This window comes from Xiphophorus hellerii, chromosome 7, assembly GCF_003331165.1.
Source record: "Xiphophorus hellerii strain 12219 chromosome 7, Xiphophorus_hellerii-4.1, whole genome shotgun sequence".
In the NCBI taxonomy this organism is placed as follows: Eukaryota; Metazoa; Chordata; class Actinopteri; order Cyprinodontiformes; family Poeciliidae; genus Xiphophorus; species Xiphophorus hellerii.
The window spans coordinates 2,613,479-2,635,022 of record NC_045678.1 but is presented as its reverse complement, the minus strand read 5'-3'; the positions used below and the strand labels follow the sequence as shown (position 1 = coordinate 2,635,022).

At 42.6% G+C, this 21,544-nt stretch overlaps 1 protein-coding gene and 1 long non-coding RNA gene across 6 annotated transcripts in view; one reads left to right on the top strand and one right to left on the bottom strand.

Annotated features, from left to right (window-relative positions):
• LOC116723046 (uncharacterized) overlaps positions 1-1,689 on the top strand; it is a 19,260-nt gene extending 17,571 nt beyond the window's left edge. For both annotated transcript variants that reach the window (XR_004339893.1, XR_004339891.1), the window contains exon 2: positions 1,577-1,689. This is a non-coding gene — a long non-coding RNA (uncharacterized LOC116723046). The remainder of the gene's footprint in view (positions 1-1,576) is intronic.
• The window catches only part of rif1 (replication timing regulatory factor 1), a 27,485-nt gene extending 5,941 nt beyond the window's left edge, over positions 1-21,544 (bottom strand). Inside the window, exons 1-29 of one of the 4 annotated variants that reach the window (XM_032567572.1) lie at positions 21,312-21,544; positions 20,931-20,976; positions 18,777-18,917; positions 18,630-18,708; positions 17,152-17,248; positions 16,940-17,070; positions 16,765-16,859; positions 15,356-15,545; positions 15,175-15,267; positions 13,552-13,690; positions 13,306-13,457; positions 13,088-13,202; positions 12,839-13,015; positions 11,470-11,580; positions 10,945-11,007; positions 10,124-10,227; positions 9,953-10,039; positions 9,805-9,878; positions 9,547-9,730; positions 8,291-8,383; positions 8,063-8,212; positions 5,870-5,969; positions 5,505-5,794; positions 4,255-4,457; positions 4,090-4,183; positions 3,006-3,134; positions 465-607; positions 291-380; positions 156-210 (exon numbers count right to left, since the gene is read on the bottom strand). In XM_032567572.1, the coding sequence (XP_032423463.1) occupies positions 156-210; positions 291-380; positions 465-607; positions 3,006-3,134; positions 4,090-4,183; positions 4,255-4,457; positions 5,505-5,794; positions 5,870-5,969; positions 8,063-8,212; positions 8,291-8,383; positions 9,547-9,730; positions 9,805-9,878; positions 9,953-10,039; positions 10,124-10,227; positions 10,945-11,007; positions 11,470-11,580; positions 12,839-13,015; positions 13,088-13,202; positions 13,306-13,457; positions 13,552-13,690; positions 15,175-15,267; positions 15,356-15,545; positions 16,765-16,859; positions 16,940-17,070; positions 17,152-17,248; positions 18,630-18,708; positions 18,777-18,892 (3,354 nt within the window). In that variant the 5' untranslated portion in view covers positions 18,893-18,917; positions 20,931-20,976; positions 21,312-21,544. The remainder of the gene's footprint in view (positions 1-155; positions 211-290; positions 381-464; positions 608-3,005; positions 3,135-4,089; positions 4,184-4,254; positions 4,458-5,504; positions 5,795-5,869; positions 5,970-8,062; positions 8,213-8,290; positions 8,384-9,546; positions 9,731-9,804; positions 9,879-9,952; positions 10,040-10,123; positions 10,228-10,944; positions 11,008-11,469; positions 11,581-12,838; positions 13,016-13,087; positions 13,203-13,305; positions 13,458-13,551; positions 13,691-15,174; positions 15,268-15,355; positions 15,546-16,764; positions 16,860-16,939; positions 17,071-17,151; positions 17,249-18,629; positions 18,709-18,776; positions 18,918-20,930; positions 20,977-21,311) is intronic. The other 3 variants (XM_032567574.1, XM_032567575.1, XM_032567573.1) reach the window with 3 other exon arrangements.

Genomic DNA, 21,544 nt, shown 5'->3' with positions numbered 1-21,544 from the left:
AGTCATTTGAATCGGCTGTTCTGGAACAGAGGCATATTTAAAATAAGCAGGGCAGTAGTCCCTGAGCACCGGAACTGAGAAACACTGTTCTAGACTCATTCAACAAAAGACGGCCAAAGAAACTGATATCCAGCAGAGTTTTAATGCTTTGTTACCTCACTGGGAGATTCTGGTGGGACGCCATCGACCTGTTCAGTTGGAACTTTATCCCTGAAGAAAAGCTGATTGTTAAACAAAAGCCTTTAAATCCCACAAAATAAATTTGCTCACATTACAGCAGGTGAACTTACAGAGAGTCGTCTTGGCTCTGGGTGTACTGGCTGAAAACGGTCGTGTCCTGAGAGGCGTCCAGGTTGTTGTACATGGCCGGAATATCAACCCTGTACCACAGCAATCATCAGCATCACCATGGTGACAGGATACAGTAGGAATAACTGGTGCAGATGAGGGGGGAAGAATCTGACCTTTTGGTTCTTTTCACCTCCTTCTGATGCTCGGTTAGAACCCTCTCCTTTGTCTCAGGAGGAATGAAGACAAAGTCGATGGAAGCCTCTTCCTCCAGGACGTGCCTGCGGGGAGGTTTGGGAGAACCAAAGTCCAACTTCGTCTGCAGAAAGAAGAAAAATAGAGAAGTGCTAACCTGCTTTTCCCCTCAATGTGGAACAGGAGCTGAGTGGAGCATTTTCATTGTCACCATGTTGATTCTGTCTGGATTTAGTGCTAAAGACCAACCTAACATAGAAGTTGTTTGTTCTTAATGCAAGTCAGAATCACGTCCTTTATTCCATTATTAGGAGTAGGTAGTGATCCATCATCACTATGGAGGATGACTGAATGTGAGTGAAGCTGTGGGTAACCATCAGCACCTACCTGACCCCAGAACCGAACCTTAAAGTGGGCAGGTACCAGACTAAAGCTGGAACGATTTGTCCAGTGAGTCGAGTATTTTGATTGCTAAAATTCCACAGGGAAAATTATTAGGTGGCAGACCGACACAAAGTAGCTCAAAAACTTAAATGAAAAAAGTTGACATTATTTGTAAAAAATATAAAATAAAAATCTTGAAAGAGTGGCATCTGTGTGTGTGTGTGTGTGTATTCAGCCAGCCTGAGTCAATACTTTGTAGAATCATCAGTTACAGCTTCATCTCATTTTGTTAATCTCTCTCCAGTTTTGTGCTTTTGGAGCCTGAAATAACCACAGTCTGTGCAAGTGTTTCATTTTCAGCAACTAAAAGTATGACAAAAATATTTTACAAATAAATTCAAAATAAAATCATTCTAAATGACAACTGAATGAATTTACATTTTCATCAAGAAATAAAAACACTAAAAGTGTAAGAAATCCAGTTAGATCAAAATTGAAGTCGCATGAAAAGGCAGGACTGCTTATTTATTATTAGTATTAGGCCATACTGTCATGAATTGCGGGTGTTGAGGTGGTGAGGCAGACGCTGTAGGACCAGTGGTTCTTAACCTTTTTTGAGGTACCGAACCCATCAGTTTCATATGCGTATTCGCTGAACCCTTCTTTAGTGATAAATAAAATAATTTTTTTTTCCTAATTCAAGACATAGGTATATGTTTTTTTGCTGGTGCACAAAATGAGTCGTGCATGAACGTCACCTTTGCTCAAAGAACAAAACCATGAACTCACAGCAAGTTACAGTGTTACTTTATTCTGGCCCCCCAAAAATATTTTGGCCCCATAAAAGAATTTCAGCCCCCAAAAATATTTCTTTACTATTTTACTAATTACAAATAAATTTGGATTTTTTTCAAAGAATACAATTTTTTTAATAACTAATTTTTAAATTTTATTTTAAATTTAATTTGTTTTTTGTCGTTTTGAATCCACAAAATACTTTTTTGGGGCCAGAATAAAGTATTGCACAAATGACATACCTGCAAATCAGTGTGACTTCAGCTGTTGTTTTTGGGAGACCAGTTCAGAGAGGCGTGGCTTCACCTTGGCAAGTGCATCTTCAGAGCAAAGTCTGTTAATTTTCTTCTTTTTTGCTCGACATATTTAGTATGGATTAAAATATTAAGAAAGAAACCACGCGACGTACAACTACGACAGCCCTGATGGGCCAAGCAATGTAACATGATCCTCTGCAGCAAGTGATGGCCAAGCGGGGCGCGTCATCACGACTTTACACAAGTGTGTCTTTACCTCCGCGGCAGAGGCTCCGCCGAACCACTGAGACCGACTCATGGAACCCCTAGGGTTCGATCAAACCCAGGTTAAGAACAACTGCTGTAGACCCAGGATGTGATAAATGAATGATTTTAATGGTGAATGTCCAGCCAAACACAGTCCAAAATAACGGGCAGCACGGCCGAGAAGAAACCAGGGCTCGACGCCGGTAGCAACCGTAAAAATGAAAGGACAACGGAACAACACGAACGCACATTAGACGAGGACCCGACAAAGAACAGACACACAGGTGACACTAAATACACAGGGGGTAATCAGGGAACAAGAAACACCTGGGAACTAATCAAGGGGAGAACAGGACAACACGAAGACACAGAGACACCGAAAACTCAAAATTAACACACAGAAAACACAAAACACGACACATACTAAATCATTCCATCACAGCACCGTGAACACAGAGTCCAGGGAGAAGTGTTAGCTTCTGTACAGATCAGCACCTTCTTTCATATTTGCTACTAATGAAGCAGAACTAAATGATTAATCCCGTGTTAGTTTCAGTGACCCGTCGGGTTTTGGTAGGTCTGAGTTTGGGTTTTAACTAATTTGGATGGATTCAACAGATGTTGTTTTAAAAACCCAACCCTGCTTTAACGTCTACACGCCGTCCCCCCTGCCCTGCCTGCTGGGCTCCTGCCCTCCTTTAAGCTGCTTGTTCTCTATAGAACATGTGAGTCAGTTACACTTGGGGCATTTGGGGGTTCTGGATTCTATTCAGACGTTTCAGGCTGAAAAGGAATGCATGTTAATTTGTGTGACGTGAACCGTGTGGGTGCAGAACCTACCGGAACCGGCTTGGCCGTCTTTGTGGCGCTGCGGTCCTTCAGATCAGCTCTGCTGAGCATGGAGTCTCTCTTCCCAGCAGAAGAAATGGGGATCCCACTGAGCTTTGGCTCAAGCTCGGAGCTTTCACTCTGAACACACACATTATATTAAACTTTCATAAAAATAAAAAAAACAAAAAAACAACACCTTTACAATCTAAAGAGATATTTTGCTCTCAGGTATAATACATGAATTATGTCATTTTTAAGGAACCACCACTTTGTTTCCATTTTTTGGATTTAAAATGAAGATAAATATAAGATTTTGCAAACAGTGGATGGATCATTCTGTGGAATGTAAAATGACATAAAAAAATAAAAACTAATTCTAAAGTAATGACAAGAAAACCTGATTTTAAAACACATTACTGATACTTTTAGTGTCATTCTTTGTGGAAATTCAATGCAAGTATTGCAGGAAAAACTGCTATAAACCTGCATTTGTTATATCCTTATTAGCCAAAGTTATTCAGAGCCACTACAGGATCAAAGAGCCGCAGGCTGCAGGACTGTCATATAGTTTAAGACTGATAATCTGGGAGGGAAAAAATAAAAAATTCTGTTTTAACTACAGAAACACACCACTCGGTCAAAAACATCCAATCAGAGCCAGGAGGAGGGTCTTGGCACTCCAGTAAATGATGCTCACACTTTCCCACTTTCTCTCTGCTAAGCTTCAGCTGGTTCACCTTAACACAGCCTGCAGGAATGCTAGTTAGCTGTTGGTGATAGCAGATAAACTGTTTGTCTAAACCTGTAAGTTGTTTCTCTGCCACTAGCACATTCAGCTGTGTGTTTACAAGCTTGCTTGTAAAAAAGCTAAGCCCCGCCTCCTGGCTCTGATTGGCTCTTTTTGAGTGGGACCAGTGCATTTCTTCAGACAGCAACAGCTGCAAAGGGAGGACATGAAGGAGATCAATTTTTTCACAGATTATCTGTCTTATATAAAGTCACAACATGGTGACAGTTTTAAAGTGTAAACATTTTATAGAAGTTACACACTCCAGGTTTGAGACCAGATCAATACATACATGGAGCAACTTACTGAATAGGTCTCACTGAGCTCATCAGAAACGCCGACAACCTCAAAGCCTGGAAGAATGATCGGAGTCTTCTGCTTCACTTGGCTCAGCACCGGCCTGCAGGAAGAAAACTGCTGTCAACGACCAGAAACCGGGCGTCACTATGACGACACGTCGAAGACAATCACCTGAGCTCCTCTGGATACGCGAGTCTGACTGTGTTGGCAAAGGTGGCGTTCCAGAACTGAGCAACGGCTGAGCGCAGATGCTTGTTCTTGTGCGGAAACACGACACACAGCAGAGGAGACAGCAGAGCCAGCAGTTCGTCATCGTAGGCCAGAGTGGAGCGGGACTGCAGGCAGCCCAGGACCTCACACAGAAGCTTCTCCAGCTACAGCACACACACAAACAGTCACACTCCAAACTAGAGATGCGTCGCCCACTTTTTTCCACTTCCAATACCGATCCGCATATCGGAGGTTTAGTATCGGCTGATACAGATTTGATACAGAGAAACAGCTGAACTGTTTTCTTAAACAAAGACATAATATTACACATTTGCCAACTCTACTCTAGAGCAGCTCACTTAAATACAGTAATAGCTTCACAAGGTTGGCTAAACATGGAAAACCAACTTTAATTTGTTCAGTGTAATTAGAAGTAGAACAGCTATGCCTATCACAATAAGGAATTTGCTTGACGATAAATTGTGCCAGACGTAGTATAAACGATAGTATTGTTGATTTGAGACCATTTTCAAGTAATATATCAATAGTGTTAAAAAAGCATGTTTGCTCTCTCAAAGACAAACTTTAATTTTGTAAGAACGCTCAACACTGCAGCAGGAAGATATTTTACATAGCCAAAGAAAATAAATAATGAATAATTCAATTCAACAATACTTCATTGATCGCAAAGGGAAAATAAATGTTCTTGTAACTCATTAATGCAAATTCTTGTAGCTAGTGAAGGCTGTTGGCAGGAAAGTTCTCCTGTAGTGGTCTGTATTACAGTCAATCTGAAGAAGCCTCTGACTGAAGACAAAATAAATGACAAATGAAAATAGAATGAAATAGATTATGAAGTTCTGTAAGCAAAACTGCCCTTCAATAACTCTTAGAATGGAAATGATCCAATTCATTTCAATTTATCATGTAATTAATTTAATAATTGCAACAACTGAAGTAAAATAAATAAAGTGAAACTGACAGAAACAATAAGTTGACTATCTTGGTCAAACGTAAAAATAAACTTTCTTTCAAAAGGTTCAGAAAGTGCAATTAGGAATTCTGAATATAATGTAAAATAAATAAAGCATGAAGTCACTCCAAATTTAGATATTTTGTCAATATCAGGACCGATACAGATATTGATATTTAATAGGTGCCTCTCTAAACCAAACTGATGGTTTCATGGAGAGGTTAGGTGAAGTGCTGACCTTTCCCTGGAGCTGAGGGGAGAATTCAGCGCAGCCGCCCACAGCGCACTTATAGAAGAGAGCCAGAGGCTGGACGAGTGCACCCAGCGCCTCGGTGACGGCGTTGGCCAGGATGAGGTTGGCAAAGAGAGTGGACATGATGGAGAGCATGGCCAAGGGCGTGGCGTCGGGGGCCGCCTCGGGGGCCTCCAGGAACGCCTGCAGACTCTGGACCAGCAGGGACAGGAAGGCAGACAGGTTCCCCAGGGCTTTGCTCCGCTTCCGCGTCCAGTTCACCGGAGTGTGAGGAGCTGGGAGGAAGCAGGTGTTAAGATAAGATTGGCACGACCGCACAATGAAGAGTAAAAAAAATAAAAGAAACTTACACTTCAGCTTCTGCTGAAAGTGAGGCGTGTAGGGAGAGAAGTCCACACACTCCACCATGACCTGCAGGATGCTGGAGACGGTGCTCAGTGTGGAAGGAACCTGCAGAGTTAGACGTTTGTGTAGCTTTTAAAATTCTTCATGACATTGCTGCTCCACCTTTATGTGGGTCTCTCTGAGATCAGATAACATGACTGAAGTCACAAGGGCGCCCTCTTGAGGTGAGTGCAGTATCCCCCCAAAATGCACAACTGCTCTTAGTGAAATTGCCTTCTCTGTTGTCATGACGAATAGTTTGTCAAATGAGATTTTAACATGTTCTGGTTATAAACTGTTTGCACATTTGGCAAAAACATGGCTGTTAAATATGCAGATTTGTACTCATTATTGATGAAGGAATCAATTTATTAATTGTTTGTAGTTTATTTGGGTTGTTTGGTGTTAGTGAGATCTGACTAATGAATTATCAGACATTAATTATAATGCTTTTCACCAATTCAGTATGAGCTCCTGGCCGGAGATCTGCTCATGCAAACCCACAGACAAAACCACACAATATGTAAAGCATGAACTATTATTCACTGTTCAATAATTATTACATTCATTTAGCATGAATGCCGCCTCATACCATCTGATTTTAGATTGTCATGAGTTCTGTGGCAAGAAAATTTATCATATATTTTATGTTTTGCCAAATGCGACAATCTTTCATTACAACTTCCTCTTTTGATTATAACAAAGTAAGTAATATTTTAAATGAAATCACATCAAATTTTACTTTACTTCCAAAGCTTATGTTTTTTGCAGCAGAATTATACACAGCGGTACTACTGGTCGGCTCCTCTGGTGTTTTTCATGTCAGAAACTTTTTTATTTCCCGCTAGCTCTGCTAGCTTGAGGAGCAAAGTAGCTTGATGATTTGACTGGCAGCCAATCAGAAAGATGAAAATCAGAAATAACATTCAAATCAATTCTCTTAACTTATATTTAAAAAATTGGTGAAAAACAGACACTAAAATTATGATGACAAATTTTAGATAAAACATTTACCAGAGGCGTCCAGGAGGCATCCTGACCAGATGCCCGAGCCACCTCAACTGGCTCCTCTCGATGTGAAGGAGCAGCGGCTCTACTCTGAGTCCCTCCCGGATGACTGAGCTTCTCACCCTATCTCTAAGGGAGAGCCCAGCCACCCTACGGAGAAAACCCATTTCGGCCGCTTGTATCCGCGATCTCTTTCTTTCGGTCATGACCCAAAGCTCATGACCATAGATGAGGGTGGGAACGTAGATCAACCGGTAAATCGAGAGCTTCGCTTTTTGGCTCAGCTCTCTCTTCACCACAACGGACCGGTACAGCGCCCGCTTGACGGCAGACGCTGAGCCAATCTGCCTGTTGATCTCCTGCTCCCTTCTTCCCCCATTCGTGAACAAGATCCCGAGATACTTGAACTCCTCCACTTGGGGCAGGACAACCCCCTGACCCGAAGAAGGCACTCTACCCTTTTCCGGCTCAAGACCATGGCCTCGGATTTGGAGGCACTGATCCCCATCCCGGCCGCTTCACACTCGGCTGCGAACCGCTCCAGCGAGAGCTGCAGATCACGACCTGATGAAGCCAAAAGGACCACATCGTCTGCAAAAAGCAGAGATGAGATCCTAAGGCCACCAAATCGGATCCCCTCAACACCTTGGCTGCGCCTGGTGAGGTGTTCCGGGCACATCCCACCGGGAGGAGGCCCCGGGGAAGATCCAGGACACGCTGGAGGGACTATGTCTCTCAGCTGGCCTGGGAACGCCTCGGGATTCCCCCGGAAGAGCTGGAAGAAGTGGCCGGGGAGAGGGAAGTCTGGGCCTCCCTTCTGAAGCTGCTACCCCCGCGACCCGACCCCGGATAAGCGGAAGAAGATGGATGGATTTACCAGAATCAGTTGGGGGGTTTTTTTGTTGTTATTTTTGCCAATTTTTTTTCTCATTTTGTCCCCAACTTTCTGAAAAGCACTGAACTAACTCGCTCACTCTGGTTGCCTAGCAACAACCTGTTCAGTAAATTGTGAAGTAACAGTTTTGTATTTCACCACCATGAATCATGACTGCTTAAAAACAACAAAAAAAATGACATGGAGTGAAAACTGTGGATAAAAGAGGAAAAAGTTGCTCAGCAGATTGGCAGAAAATAAAACCCTCATCACTCACCCTCAGCGCCTCCCTGTCTGCAGCGGCAGCCATCTTCACACAGAGCTCCTCGCAGCAGATGTTCTCCTCAGCCGTCACCACCAGGGCGGCGCAGCGAGCAAACACGCGGTACAGCTTGGACCAGGAGGACAGCAGGGACTTCTGGGACGCCTGAGGCCACAGCAGACACTAGGGTTAGCAGGACGCCGCCATTACCTGACGGTTCATTTAAAACGTGCAGCAACAGACCTGCTGGAGGAGGTGAGTGATGGGGAACATCAGGGCAGAGTGCATGGCGCTGAAGTTATGCTCCAGAGCGTCACCTTGGTTCACCTCATTAGACTGTGGGAGGGACGCAGTAACAGATTTCATTTATTAAGGTTAATAATAATATTTCAGCAACTCTGATCCAAACTTTGAACTTAGAAATATTGTCAGAATAAAGAGTTTCCCGTCAAAACAAGACAGAAAAACTGCTGCATGGCTTTACTTTCAGTAGGTGAGACTTTTTTCTGTGTGTTTTTTAAATAGTGTCTTCACTGTTCTGTGTAAATATAATAAATAAATTAAAATCAGGCAGCTGCAGGTCATTGGAAATGCTGCTGCAGAGCTTCCAGGACCAGAAGCAAATGAAGTAAGGCAACATCTAGTTTCAGCTCAAATTCTGAAAACCTGAGAGGTGAAGAAACTGTTTTAGTTTTAAGCCGGAACGAATAACATTTAAGCCTCAATGTAGAAATGTAGTTCTATAGATCCACGCCTGACATCGTGGCCAGGTTTGGGATCAGATCGACTCCTGAAGACTGAGATTCTAAATAGCAGGAAGCACTTTTACTAAAGACTTTGTAGTTGAGGTTCACCAATAAATCAGCCCAGATTCCCTTAATGCTGGGAGATCAGACGATCTTATTTACTGAAAACACTGATAGAATACAGAAAAACAGCTGAACTGACTGAAAACCTTTTTTTAATAAACTCATACAAACGTACTGAACTATTAATGTATCTGATAACTGGAATAGTACAGCACACGGAAATATAGCAATTTGTTCACTAAGTGCAGATAAGGGTAGAACAGCCAATGTAAAACAAGTAAACTGAAACTAATGGAAACAATAGGAAATATGAACAATTGGAACAAAAAGAAATTGTAACAAACTTTTCATTAGACTGGTTCAGAAAGTGCAATTAGAAATTCTAAATATAATGTAAAACAAATAATAAACCACGATTCTATGCTCAGAACAAAGAGCACAGAATTAAGACCGAAGAAATCTGCCCTTATTGATAAGGCACAACTTCAACCCGTCTAGAATTTTTTTCAATATTGTTGCTAGCATAGATATTAATATCAGATTCAGTCTGTCTCTCCTTTGAAGCCCTGTGTGAAGAGTCAGAGTGTAGAAATAAAAACCAGAATGTTTCTGCTTTTAGAAAGCCTCATGATGACTGGACTTTAGATGACGGGCAGATTGGCGGTGCTGTCTAACCCAAGTGTAGGTCACCTGTGTGATGGTGTCAGTCAGAGGGCCGACTAGTAAACTCCACATCCTCCAGAGCAGCTCCTTGTTCTGCAGAGACGCTGCACAGCTGCTCATGACGCCCAGCACGGCCTCGGCGAAGGCCAGAGGAGACGTGGGTCCAGACAGGCCGCACGACACCAGAGTCTGCAGGCACTGGAAGAATCTGCTGCCACAAAAGTAATAATCACTCATCAGGAACGCATGGAGTGTTTCTGTGGTAAGGCTGGAGAGAAGAGCTACCTGTCGTGCTCCAGGTAGGCCGGCAGTTTGCTGCTGTTGAAGAGCAAGAGGATGACGAACAGAGCCGGGGTTCCCTGGAGAGGCAAACAGATGTCATCATCATCCTAAACACACCTTCCACACACCGTCACAAACCACAGACCCTCACATTCAGAACGTCCATCTTCCCCACTTGGTAGGAGGCGGAGCCCAGCACTCTTGGAGGCAGACCCTTCACTGTGGCCTCCAACAGAACCTGCAGGGGAAGACAGGGGCAGCGGTTAGAGGGGCCGGTGTTGTGACCGGGTCTGGACCCGACCTCATGTTCCATCGGCCTCACCAGGACTCTGTCTGCAGGGAGAGCCTCGGAGGAGACCACGCTCTGCAGCGCCTGCAGCATCAGGGTGAGACACTCACTGCCTTGCCGCTCCTTCTTACTGCCTGCTGAAACACACACACCCCATCAAACCCAGCAAAGACAGACATCTGATTGGTTCTAGATGTTGAGAAGAGTCATCATCGGGGCCGCGCCCCTCAGGGTTTCACTGTCCTCACTGCAGCCTACAGCACAGAGCAGTAGGCTCAGACTTAAACTGATGATGATGAGACTGAGTGGTGCAGGAGACGAGGATGAAGGCTAACAAACCCTGATCTCTAGAGTCAGTCCAACCCAGTCAGATTCCTCTGTGTGGCGCTGCAAAGGCTGGACCCACGACTGTAGAGCCGCCTGCTGAGCAGCAGCCACAGCAACACACACACACACACACCCACACACACACAGAGTAACACACACACAGGATCACAGAGCTCACGGACAGCAACAAATCACCACCCAGCCACCACCGTGCTCGACAGCTGGAGAACTGGGCTGACAATCTAGACACTCAACTTGTTGCATTTTTATCGTTTTTTTTTTTTTAATCAAAAGCAACATTTGACACAACAGGTTTAATTAGGCTGACAGCTGAGTCACCAAACAGACAGAAGGTTCTGAAACAGTCACGTCAAACGCACTGAGGTGCAGAGTCGGTTCTGCTCAGATTAACCTAGAGGTAACAGAACCTGAACCGAGAACGGTTCAGGTTCTGTAAACCACCGTGTGTTTACATGGTGGTCTGTATCACACTAAACCAGCTACAAGCTAGAAAAACCGGCGCTTACCTGACTCTATGGTCAAGCTGACAAACCGGACCAGGCTGGTCCAGATGACGGCCAGCAGCGGCTCTGAAGGCGGGAAGTAAAAATGAAACGGTTTATATTCAGGATTAGTTCAGAACTTATTATAATACAGTTTCCATGGATTTGCCAAAATTGCTCTGTGGCGTTCATATTTCATTTGTTTAATTTCCCTCTGGAATCAATGAAGTATTTCTGAATTTGACTGGCACTGAAAGGGTCACTTGCTCTGCTGCTTTCTAATCCTAGTCAGACTAGCAGGTAATCTGGACAGAGGAAACATCTGGTTCACGTCATCTAGATTGGCCCTTACTGCAAATTTACAGACCTGGGGAGAAAGTCATTCTGTTGATACTTAAAGAAACAAAGAAAAAAAAAAAGTATCAGAACTTTCCGGAAGTCAGTGATGGAAATAAAAACATACCAAGCAAGCAGTCCTCAGATTAAAGAATAAAGAACACATTTAGCCATCTTGAGTGTGACCTGCTCCAGTAGTTGATGTCTCTGTACCTGGAGCGTCTTTGCCGGCGTTTATGAAGGCCTCCCTCATGGTGGAGATGAGCACGGCCGCATGCTTCATGAAGGACGGAGCACCAGAGAGCAGCGGGTGGGTCAGAGGTTCTAGAAGCAAATAAAAAAATAAAAATAAACACTTTGTCCAATCACCAATCTGATAGCAGATGACCTCTGACCTGCAGGTTTAAGTCAAAAATTGGCTTCACAGCATCAAGAACGAGGCAGTGGTGTTATTAAGAATTACTTCCATTCAGAGTAAAACTGAAACACTATAGGATCAGCAGGAACCACAGACTGGACAGAGGCTGGACGGACGGACGGCCAGATCACTGATAGAGCAGAGGAACTGACACACACATCTGGAAACACATTTTCCATGATAATCCAAATAAGAGATATTTCTATCCTAGACTTCTCCACACCGACAGAACATTGGTAGTGGACAGCAGAACTAAGGATCACCCATCCACTTTTTAAAATTCTGATACAGATGTGTGAGGCTTAGTATCGGCCGTTACCGATCCGATACACAGAAACAGTTCTGGATTGACTTAAAACGTTTCTTTTTTTAAATCATAAAACATAAATGTACTAAATTACAAATGTATTTGATAACTCTGCACCAGTACAGCGCACTGAAATACACCAATAGTTTCACATGCTTGGTCAAACATGGAAAACCAACTTTAATTTGTTCAGTCAGTGCAGTTAGGAGTAGAACAGTGAATGTAGAATAAATGATAAAGAAACTGAAACAGATTAAAGCAACAGCTTGACTATCTTGGTCAAACATGTAAAATAATCTGCAACAAACCTTCTGTCAAATGATTCACAAAGAGCAACTGGGAGTTCTGAATAATAATAAAGCATGACATCACTCAGAACACAAAGCATAGAATCAGGCTGAATAGATCTGCCCTTATAAATTGGGGACTTTGTCACGATAAACAATCTAGAAGTATTGGGACCAGTACAGATATTATCAGATCACATGATAAATTAAAATAAGATCAATAATTTCCATTTGTACGACTCTTTCTGGTCAGTCTGGTGTGTTGGTATAAACTCGTCCCTTAATCAAGAACTATTCTGTTTACTGACTTTAATATTAATTTTGTCGTTTCGTTTATTTATTTTGGATATTAAAAACGTCTTCCAGTTCCAGTATTACATGTTTGTTAGAAATGACTAGTTCATTAATTTTTCAGGAAAGTGTTCTAGGATTATTATGCCATTACCATGATATTACCAGAAAAAGATCTCAAAAACAACATCATTATTTATGGCAGTAACTTCATGGAGAGCCTATGGTCCAGTAGAGTTGGTCATGGTGACGGGACAGGGCTAGCTCTCTCTCACCCACCTAGACTCAACACAAGTTTGTTCTTTGCTGCGGCAGCAACGACCTCTGGCCCCAGGAAGTAGTGCAGCAGCATCTCCAGGCCCAGCTGCTGAATGGAGGAGAAGCTGGCAGGAAGATGCATGCTGGAGTTCAGGCCCATCCGGGGCGTGCTGGCCGAAGTGTTGAAGCTGCCGCTGCCTGCACACATCAAAAGAAACCTGCAGAAGTTGCTCCTCCAGTGGGAACTTTCTGCTCAGCAACTCAGCCAACCTGATTTTGGGGTGCTGGGAGTCACGGCTCCGTTCTGAGCAGCGGCCCGAGACGGAGTGTTTGGAACGGACGGCAAATCGGGTCCAATGGTCACCTGGAGTAGAGGCACGGACACCTGCAGGGGACAAAACACACACACAGATGAGGGGTGTCATCACACTGAACATACACTCGTCACAGTGGAGGGCCGGGGGAGACAGATGTAGGCGATCCCGGACCTGATCGAAGTTGGAGGACAGATTGGGTCCCAGCTGCACGATGAGGTACCACCACACCTCCACCTTGGTGAGCAGCAGCGCCTCTGTCCGGACGTGGATGGAGGTGAGCGGCTGCATCAGCAGCTTCATGCGCTTGGAGCTGCACAGAATGTCTGGAAGAGATTCACATCTCAGGCAATAAGAAGAAGGGAGGAGGAGGACGAAGAGGAGGATGTGTTGGAGGAAAAAGGGGCGGGGTCAGCTCACCTGGGTTGAGAGCAAAGTTATCGATGAGGCTCTTCCAGGCGATGAAGGCGATCTTCTTGATGGTGGGGGAGGAGCTTCGGAAGCCCAGCTCCTCCAGGTGCAGCAGGGAGTTGATGAACGGACCGCCTTTATGCAGCAGCTGAGCAGCACAGACATGGAATGGATTTACCACCAATCACAGCTCAGCACTCATCTGCTCTGATGCTGATGAGGATGATGATGCTAAACTGTTAGCAGGGTTCCAACTACAACTGTAACAATTATTTTAATTACCAATTCATATATGTATTATTCTGACAATCAATTGATCGGATAACAGGAGAGGCGCATTCTGCAGATTTTTCATTTAAGCGGGTTTTGTACAATATTAGAAATCAGAGATTTATTAATCCGATATTAGCATCTGTTTCAGTCCAGATATTGAAAGAATTCTAGACTGATTATTGACAATGTGGCTTATCCATGAGGGCAGATCTATTCAGTTTAATTCTATGCCTTATGCTTTGAGCAACGTCAGGCTCTGTTATTTATTTTACATTATATTAAGAATTTCTAATAGCACTTTTTGAATCATTTGACAGATGGTTTGGTAAAGTTTATTTCTACACGTTTGACCAAGATAATCATCCTGTCTGTCAGTTTCAGTTTATTATTTATTATACATTTGTTGTTCTACTCCTAACTGCACTGACTGAACAAATCAAAGTTGTTTTTCCATGTTTCACCAAGTCTGTGAAGCTGTTGGTGTATTTAATTTTGCTGCACTGGTGCAGAGTTACCAGATATATTTATAATCCAGTACATTAATGTCTGTTTAAAAATAGAAACATTTAAGTCAATTCAGAACTGTTAAATTCTCACATGTTGATGTTAGAAAGATATTTTCAGCTGCAGATGCATCCTTTGCTACAAATGATCAAACGACACACAACAGTATTGCTTTGTCATTGAATTTTAGGCAATAAATGTTCATATTCTTATTTAAAAAATTTAATTAAAATATTTGTTTATCTGCATCTTTTAACACATTTCGAATATTGAATAAAATGGCTTACATGGTAAAAATGTAAACTCAGCAGAATGTGCCCTTTTTTCAGATTAATTGAAGGATCAATAAAATAATCGCTTATTCTATTGAATAATCAACAGAATTATTCATTCGATTGATTAAAAAATCTTATTGAATCAAACGTGGGTTTATAAATACTGATCAGAATGCAGGTCAGGAAACATTAACATAGATTTATGTTGTGACCTTCGACGAAAATGATAAAACCCAGAGTAAGGATCAAACATTCATTTTCACTGATTCATCGTGAACATTACATCATTTTCAGCCAACTTTCTGGCTGTAGTTAAACCAAACCAGTCGTTTGCTGAGTTTTTATTGGACCAGTTAATAAGTGACATCAGAACCAGCAGTGTCTCAGCAGTGGGAGAAATCCTCTTCAAATTCAAATAGTTTCATGGTTGCAGAAGTTCAACCTGGGATTCATTTAGAAGGTGGATCTAAATGAGGCTGCTTTATGTAACCTGGTGAGCCTCTTGTTTTGTGCAGAGCAGAATGTTTTCAGTCATGGATATGACTCAAACATCAGCCATCATTCAGAGGAGACGCTTTACCTTCCCAAGAAGCTTCACAAACAATGGCCAGAGCTTCAGGACGTTTGTTTCATTCTTGGACTTGAAGAGCTTCTGCAGCTCTGGGATCAGTTTCTGTGAGAACAATCACAGTTCATTTCATCACAACTAGTTTCATCCACTGCAATACGTCACACAAACACACAGGCAGAGAGAAACTCACTGTGGACATCATTGGTTCGATGATGGCAGCCACCTCCATCTGTTTGGCCAGCAGCAGAGGAATGCCCATCTCCAAGGCGGCAGCGGCGCGCAGACGCACCTTGGAGGCGGAGTGCACCACCAGGGGGACGACCAGCTTCGCCCAGCGCACCGCGCCGTCACACATCGGGGTCGGCACCTGCTCCAGCAGCCTGGAAATGAGGCAAGCAGAGAGGCTGAGGAGAGCAGGTCAGAGCTGGAAACAGGAAGTGACCAGGAAGCAGCGGTGGACAGTAACAGAGCACAGTTACTCAAGTACTGTACTTGAAGGTTTTTTGAATGTCTCTACTTGATTTATTTTTTGGGGACCTTATGACTTTCACTCCACTATATTTCTAGTGGTGATTTTTCTGTTTGTTGTGGTGCACTGAACTAAATGAACACCACCTACATCTCCAGGTCTAGTTAACGGAAATGTTCTACTGCTGCAGCACTTTACTATGGATGGCAAGTAAAAGAATCATCATTTGGCCCTCCAGCATGTGTGGATGTGCAACATTTCCAGATGTAGACAATAACATGCAACGTGTCTATAGTTACCACCAGCTGCGTTTCCATTTCACCGTATTATTGTGCAATTTACCATTCTGAAAATAAATTTGCTTAAAGGAAACGCACTCGTTTTTTGATTAAACAGTTTTGGTGCTAGAATAAGGTGAGTTTTTTGGCTGTATTGATATTAGTTTATTTCACATAACTACTACGGAAACACTTTTCACATCACACGAGTCACATGATCAACCACCAGATGTTGCCACTGGTGCAAACTATGAAAAAGAAGACAGGAAGTAGTTGGAGGACGATGATGCGGCATGTTTTTTAATTACTTATTGCATGAACAAGCTCATTCGGGTGTAATATTAATTGCATTTCTTATTTAATGGAAACACAGCAATTGCAAATAAAATAAATAAATAATTTAATAAAAATATTTAATTAAAAATTGTTTACATTAGCAGAATATTGACAAAGTTTTGAACACATTTGTCATGGAAATGCAGCTTCTGATGCAGTTTGTGGGGAGAACATTTTTTAGTTTGTTTTTTTGTCATTTTTATGCTGAAGTTTTTACACATGATGTAGCCTTTCTGTGTTTCTACATGTTAGTTCATCAAGTTTCAGCAAGTTACAAGATTCTGTAAAAGAACTCAAACAATACGAGCATGTGCTGATATTAAAAAATATAATTTGGAAATTTGAATACTTCAGTATTTTCAAAAGTAAGCACTTTAACTTTAGTAAGGTTTTGACAGGTAACTTTAACTTGTAGTTGAGTAAGCGTTGACCATGAGTATCAATACTTTTACTCCAGTACTAGAGATGAGTACTTTGTCCATCATTGCAAAGTGACCAGCAGAACAACGGTCTGACCTGATGATCACGTTCAGGGCCTCATGCTCCATCACTGCAGACTGGATGTCCTCTCTGTTCCACACAGTCTCCAAAGCAGCCAGCAGAGTCGGCACCTGAGGTAAACAACACCAAGCAGTCTGTATCCTTAAGCTCATGGAGGAACCAGTCAACACCGATCAATGCCAACGCTCACGTTTTTGCCGACTACGTCTGCAGGAAAGCACTGTTTGGAGATGACCCATAAGGCTCTGGTGCAGGTGTTCTTGTCGATGGACTTTGTCACCAGGGAGCAGAGAGCCGACAGTATCTGAGCTGCAAAGATCTCTGCAAAACAGAGGACTCGCACTGAGCTGTGACGACACAACGCCAGAAGTTCAAACCGTACGACGGATCAGAGCCACTGACCGGAGACTCCGGAAACAACCTGGGAGTGATACACACAGAACCCTAAAGCCTGGAGGGCAGCCTGACTCAGCTCGGCATTGGAACTGCTTGTGTGGGTCTGGAAACGACAAAGACAGAACATCAGATCACAATAACTCAACTCACTGCCCATGTTAGAAGTAAAAACCAAAATGTGCACATTATGCAAACAATCATTAAGAAGCTACCGACCAATCCAGTTAATCTGTAGCCTATAGCACCTTTCAGCAAAAAAGGCAGTTCAAAGTCCTTCACAACATAAAAACACAAAAACTAAAAGTCACAAAAACTACTTATAGTCACCAATTGAAAAACTAGTAATACATTTTGTCAATTACCTTAATCAATAATATGAAATACAATCAATGAGATAATCACCTAAATTCACAGAGAGGATATGACTCATAAAAAATATTGGTGAAGTTGTTGCAGAGCAGCAACAAATGATTATTTTAGCAATTTTTCCCGAAAATGCAAAAACAATGAATCTCCACCAAAAAAATACTTATATCAACACAGTGTATTGCTGATCTGGTGATTATATTTTGGATTATCCAATAAATAGTTGGATAGCAGAAGGTCATTAAAATTAGTTTTTTGTTTGCTTTACAGAATTTGAACCAGGTGGAGCTAAAACTGCCACATGAAGAATTACGGATGGAGTATATGTATATATATATATATATGTATATTTATTTTTTTTTAACTTAAATTCAAAAAAATAATAATATATGTACATATAGTTTTGGCTTGAATATATCTTTGTATTTCTCTTTCAGTCATTGGTCGTTTTTAGTCCAGGCTAAGCATCGATAACAAGAAGCATTTGGGCATGAATCCCAATCAGGAAGGACTCTGTATGTTCTCCATGTCAATCTGTGGTTTCTCTCTGGATGCTCCGGCTTCCTCCCACGCTCCAGAAACATGGAAGACGGGCTGATTTTTCTCTCAAAAACTCATTTCTTCCTCAGTTGGCCCTGGCCAGATTCGTATCCATGTTCGGATACTGTACACTTCCTCCCTGTTTCTCGGAGCCACCTCAGAGGAGGCACAAGTCGTGGGCCGCCTGCAAGTGATTTGATTGGATGGACACTGCATTTATTGGTTGGCCCATGGATTTACATCAACAGCAACTTCACCACCACCACTTTTGAGCAGACTGTTGCAGTTGGCAAGAGATTTATTCCTTATTGTGGCAGGCCTAAAAATGACTACATTAAAAAATTACGTATGTTGGTTGTGTGGGTACATAACATCTGCCTGACAGGTGCTACTTTCTGTATCGTTGGCATAATTCAACTCACAGCAGACGGATTTATTTTGTACCTAAAAGTGTCAGATACCAAATGACAACAGCATCCAAACCAGTTTTAATCAACTTGTACATCACAGGGTGAACAAGAATGTTTTCTACACAAAACATTAACTGGGCAGTGTAAACAGATGGGCTCAAGACTCACCAGTATGACTTTACCCAAACGTGAGAAGTTCTTCTCTACTGCTGGGAGGAACTGGCGGCCTTCCTCCCCACTGAGGCGACTGGAAAACACAGATATTGTTTAGTTTCTCCCTGTCTGACTTGCAGAGTAACACAGCAGGAGACTCACTTGGCGATGGTCAGGTAGGCGTCCGTCTGCTCCGACTGTCCGGCCGTACCGTCCTCCAGAGTCTCCAACAGAGGGAGGAAGCTGGAGGTGTTGGGAGGCCCTGCAGTAGCCATCATTATTCCTCACCTCCACTAGGCGCCTCTGATAAAAAAGGAGACAGACTGAAGACGTCAGAAGGCAGGTTGGATTGGTGGAAGAATCTATGAGCAGAAAGGGCCAGCAGCAACCCTAATATGCTTTAATACACACAGTGGAAATGTCATGTCAGCACTACCACAAAAGCTAGCATCTACAGTACAGCCCATGTATCAAACCCAAGGCTGGCCATAATCAAAGTAGATGTATCTGTTTAATGCCAAGATACAATAATATGAAAAGAAATTCAATATTTATTCAATTTTAAGAAGTAATAGAATGAAGCTGTTAGTAATTTAACAGTTTAATGGATAGACTTATCAATAACCTCTGCCACAAGCGACCCTTTTCAGTTTGTGATCTTGAGTTGGCCCAAAATGAAAATGAGTTTGACACCATTGTCAAACTCATTTTCACTCTGATTCACTCTTCAGCCAATCAGCGTCAAGGAAAATAAATCTTGCCCCTTGCTTGCTGCTTTATAAACACCAGACAATAGCACACAGGGTTTCCCCCAGTATACACTGGTGGCCTGCCAGTATAAGCCTGTGAAGTGAAGTCTTCACTTGACACCCCACCAGGCTAGGCGTCGTTTGCTTATTTTGAATAAGGTTTTTTATACCCCAGTGACAGTAAAGACGGATTAAGCTAGGTTTGTAGTTGACGCATTGAACTGGGACAAAGGGATGCGCCGTCCCTGCACTTGTCCATTGGCTTCACACTGTATAATTACTAAATTATGAGGACTGCTAATACATGTCTGAGTTTCTGTAACTTTTAAAATTTTTTAGCACAAAAAAGCAGTGGGCTGCTATAGCGACTGTACTACCGGGCTTAGCAGTTCTTCTGAGGGAGTACTGATATCATTACGTATCATTACTATGATATCATTACGTCTATTTCTCTTAGTTTCCCTAGCTACTTTTTTTTTTCCCAAATATTTTTTGACATACCCCGAAATAGGCTGTTTATACACAAATAATCCAAAGTTATGTTCCACAAAAAAGTCTGCAAACACTGAACAGTGATCAGGTGGAGGTGCACTGTAGTCCTTAGTTAAAGGCTGAGGACTGGTGAAGTTGGGAACATATGGAACGTTTCCACACAGGGGTCAGAGCGTTTCAAGACTAAGCTGCCCCAAAAATGCATGTTTTCAATTGTCTTCTGTGCGATTTGAACCAGAATTGGTTTTTAGGATGCAACAGTGAGGACTTCAAACGTCACACTCATTCACAGAATTAAACATTACGTTACTTTAATTAGTTGCATTTATGTCCTTGATCCGTCTTCCAGAATTCAACTCAAGTGATGTTTGGTATGGAGACTATGTATTTCTCTGGTGGGTTATGCTGTAATCTCATGTCCTGAATTGTGTTAATTAATCTTCTAGCTAGACTGTGCTTTTAGGGAGCAAGCAATTACATCAATGTTTAAAATTTGCACACCATGTTGTGCAAGTATGAATTATTTTCTGTAAATCCACCGTTTGCTTTTTAAAAACTGTGGGAAAAATACAGCAGCTATAAATCACAAAATGTCTTGAAAGTTGGTTTCACATTTAGAGAAAAGTGTAAAATTGACCTAATTAAGACAATTCAGATACAGTAGGTATCATCTAAACTTAATTTTGACTATAAGCAGCCTTAGCAAGAGTTTTCACAACTCTCAAAAAAGCCTCAATGTTCCTACTTTTTGAATCTGAACACATGATGGAACTCTTTTAACATATTTGCTTTTGCATCCATCTTATATATATATACTGTATATATATATATATATACTATATATATATATATATATATATATATATATATATATATATATATATATATATATATATATATATATGTATGGGGTGGGGGTGCGTGTTAAGTGAGGGAAACGCGACAAAGCTGTAGGTTTGAGTTGTAACCGGGTAGTTTTAGTTTGAAGCTGCAGGTTTGGTGTTTTTAGCTCAGAGGTTTAATCTGAACACCAAACATCTTCGGGACTGAGGAGCAAACAGCAGCAGCTCCTCACCTCTCAGAGCCGTGTGTCCAGCTGTGTCCACCTCCCGTCTCCACAGCTGCAGACAGGACACACAAACATCACGGTTAAACTTCACAAACACGCGTGGACACGAGTTACAGTGACAGGTCCGTCTGCCTGTCCATGTCTGAACTGAACACCGACAGTTTTCCACCAACTCTGCTAACTAGCTGCCCTAAGTTAGCCTCGCTAGCAGGCTACATGCACTTTATCCAGCTAGTTGTTGCTTTCTGCCACACTCTGAGGTTTCTACAGCCAGCTCACCGAGGAGCTTCCTTCATCCTGCAAAAAGCGAACACCTTAACATTCACCTGAGCAACATGAGCCCGCCTGCTTCCACTGCTGGCTACCACACTGACTCTGTATGCTCACCTCCTGCTTGTCAGATGGGATAAGGACCCACCATGAAAGCCCCGAGACGCTTTACTTCCCCGCGACACACCTCTGCTCTCTTCACCGAGTGCCTCGCTCCACTCCGGGCCGCCTGAACCCGTCGATGCAGCCGTTAACCCGGGTTATTGGTGCTTAGTGGTTGTGCTTTACAGTTCACTGTGCTGCTGAGACCCCGCGAAATCTGCTGGCGCCAAAGCACCACGCGTTACGTA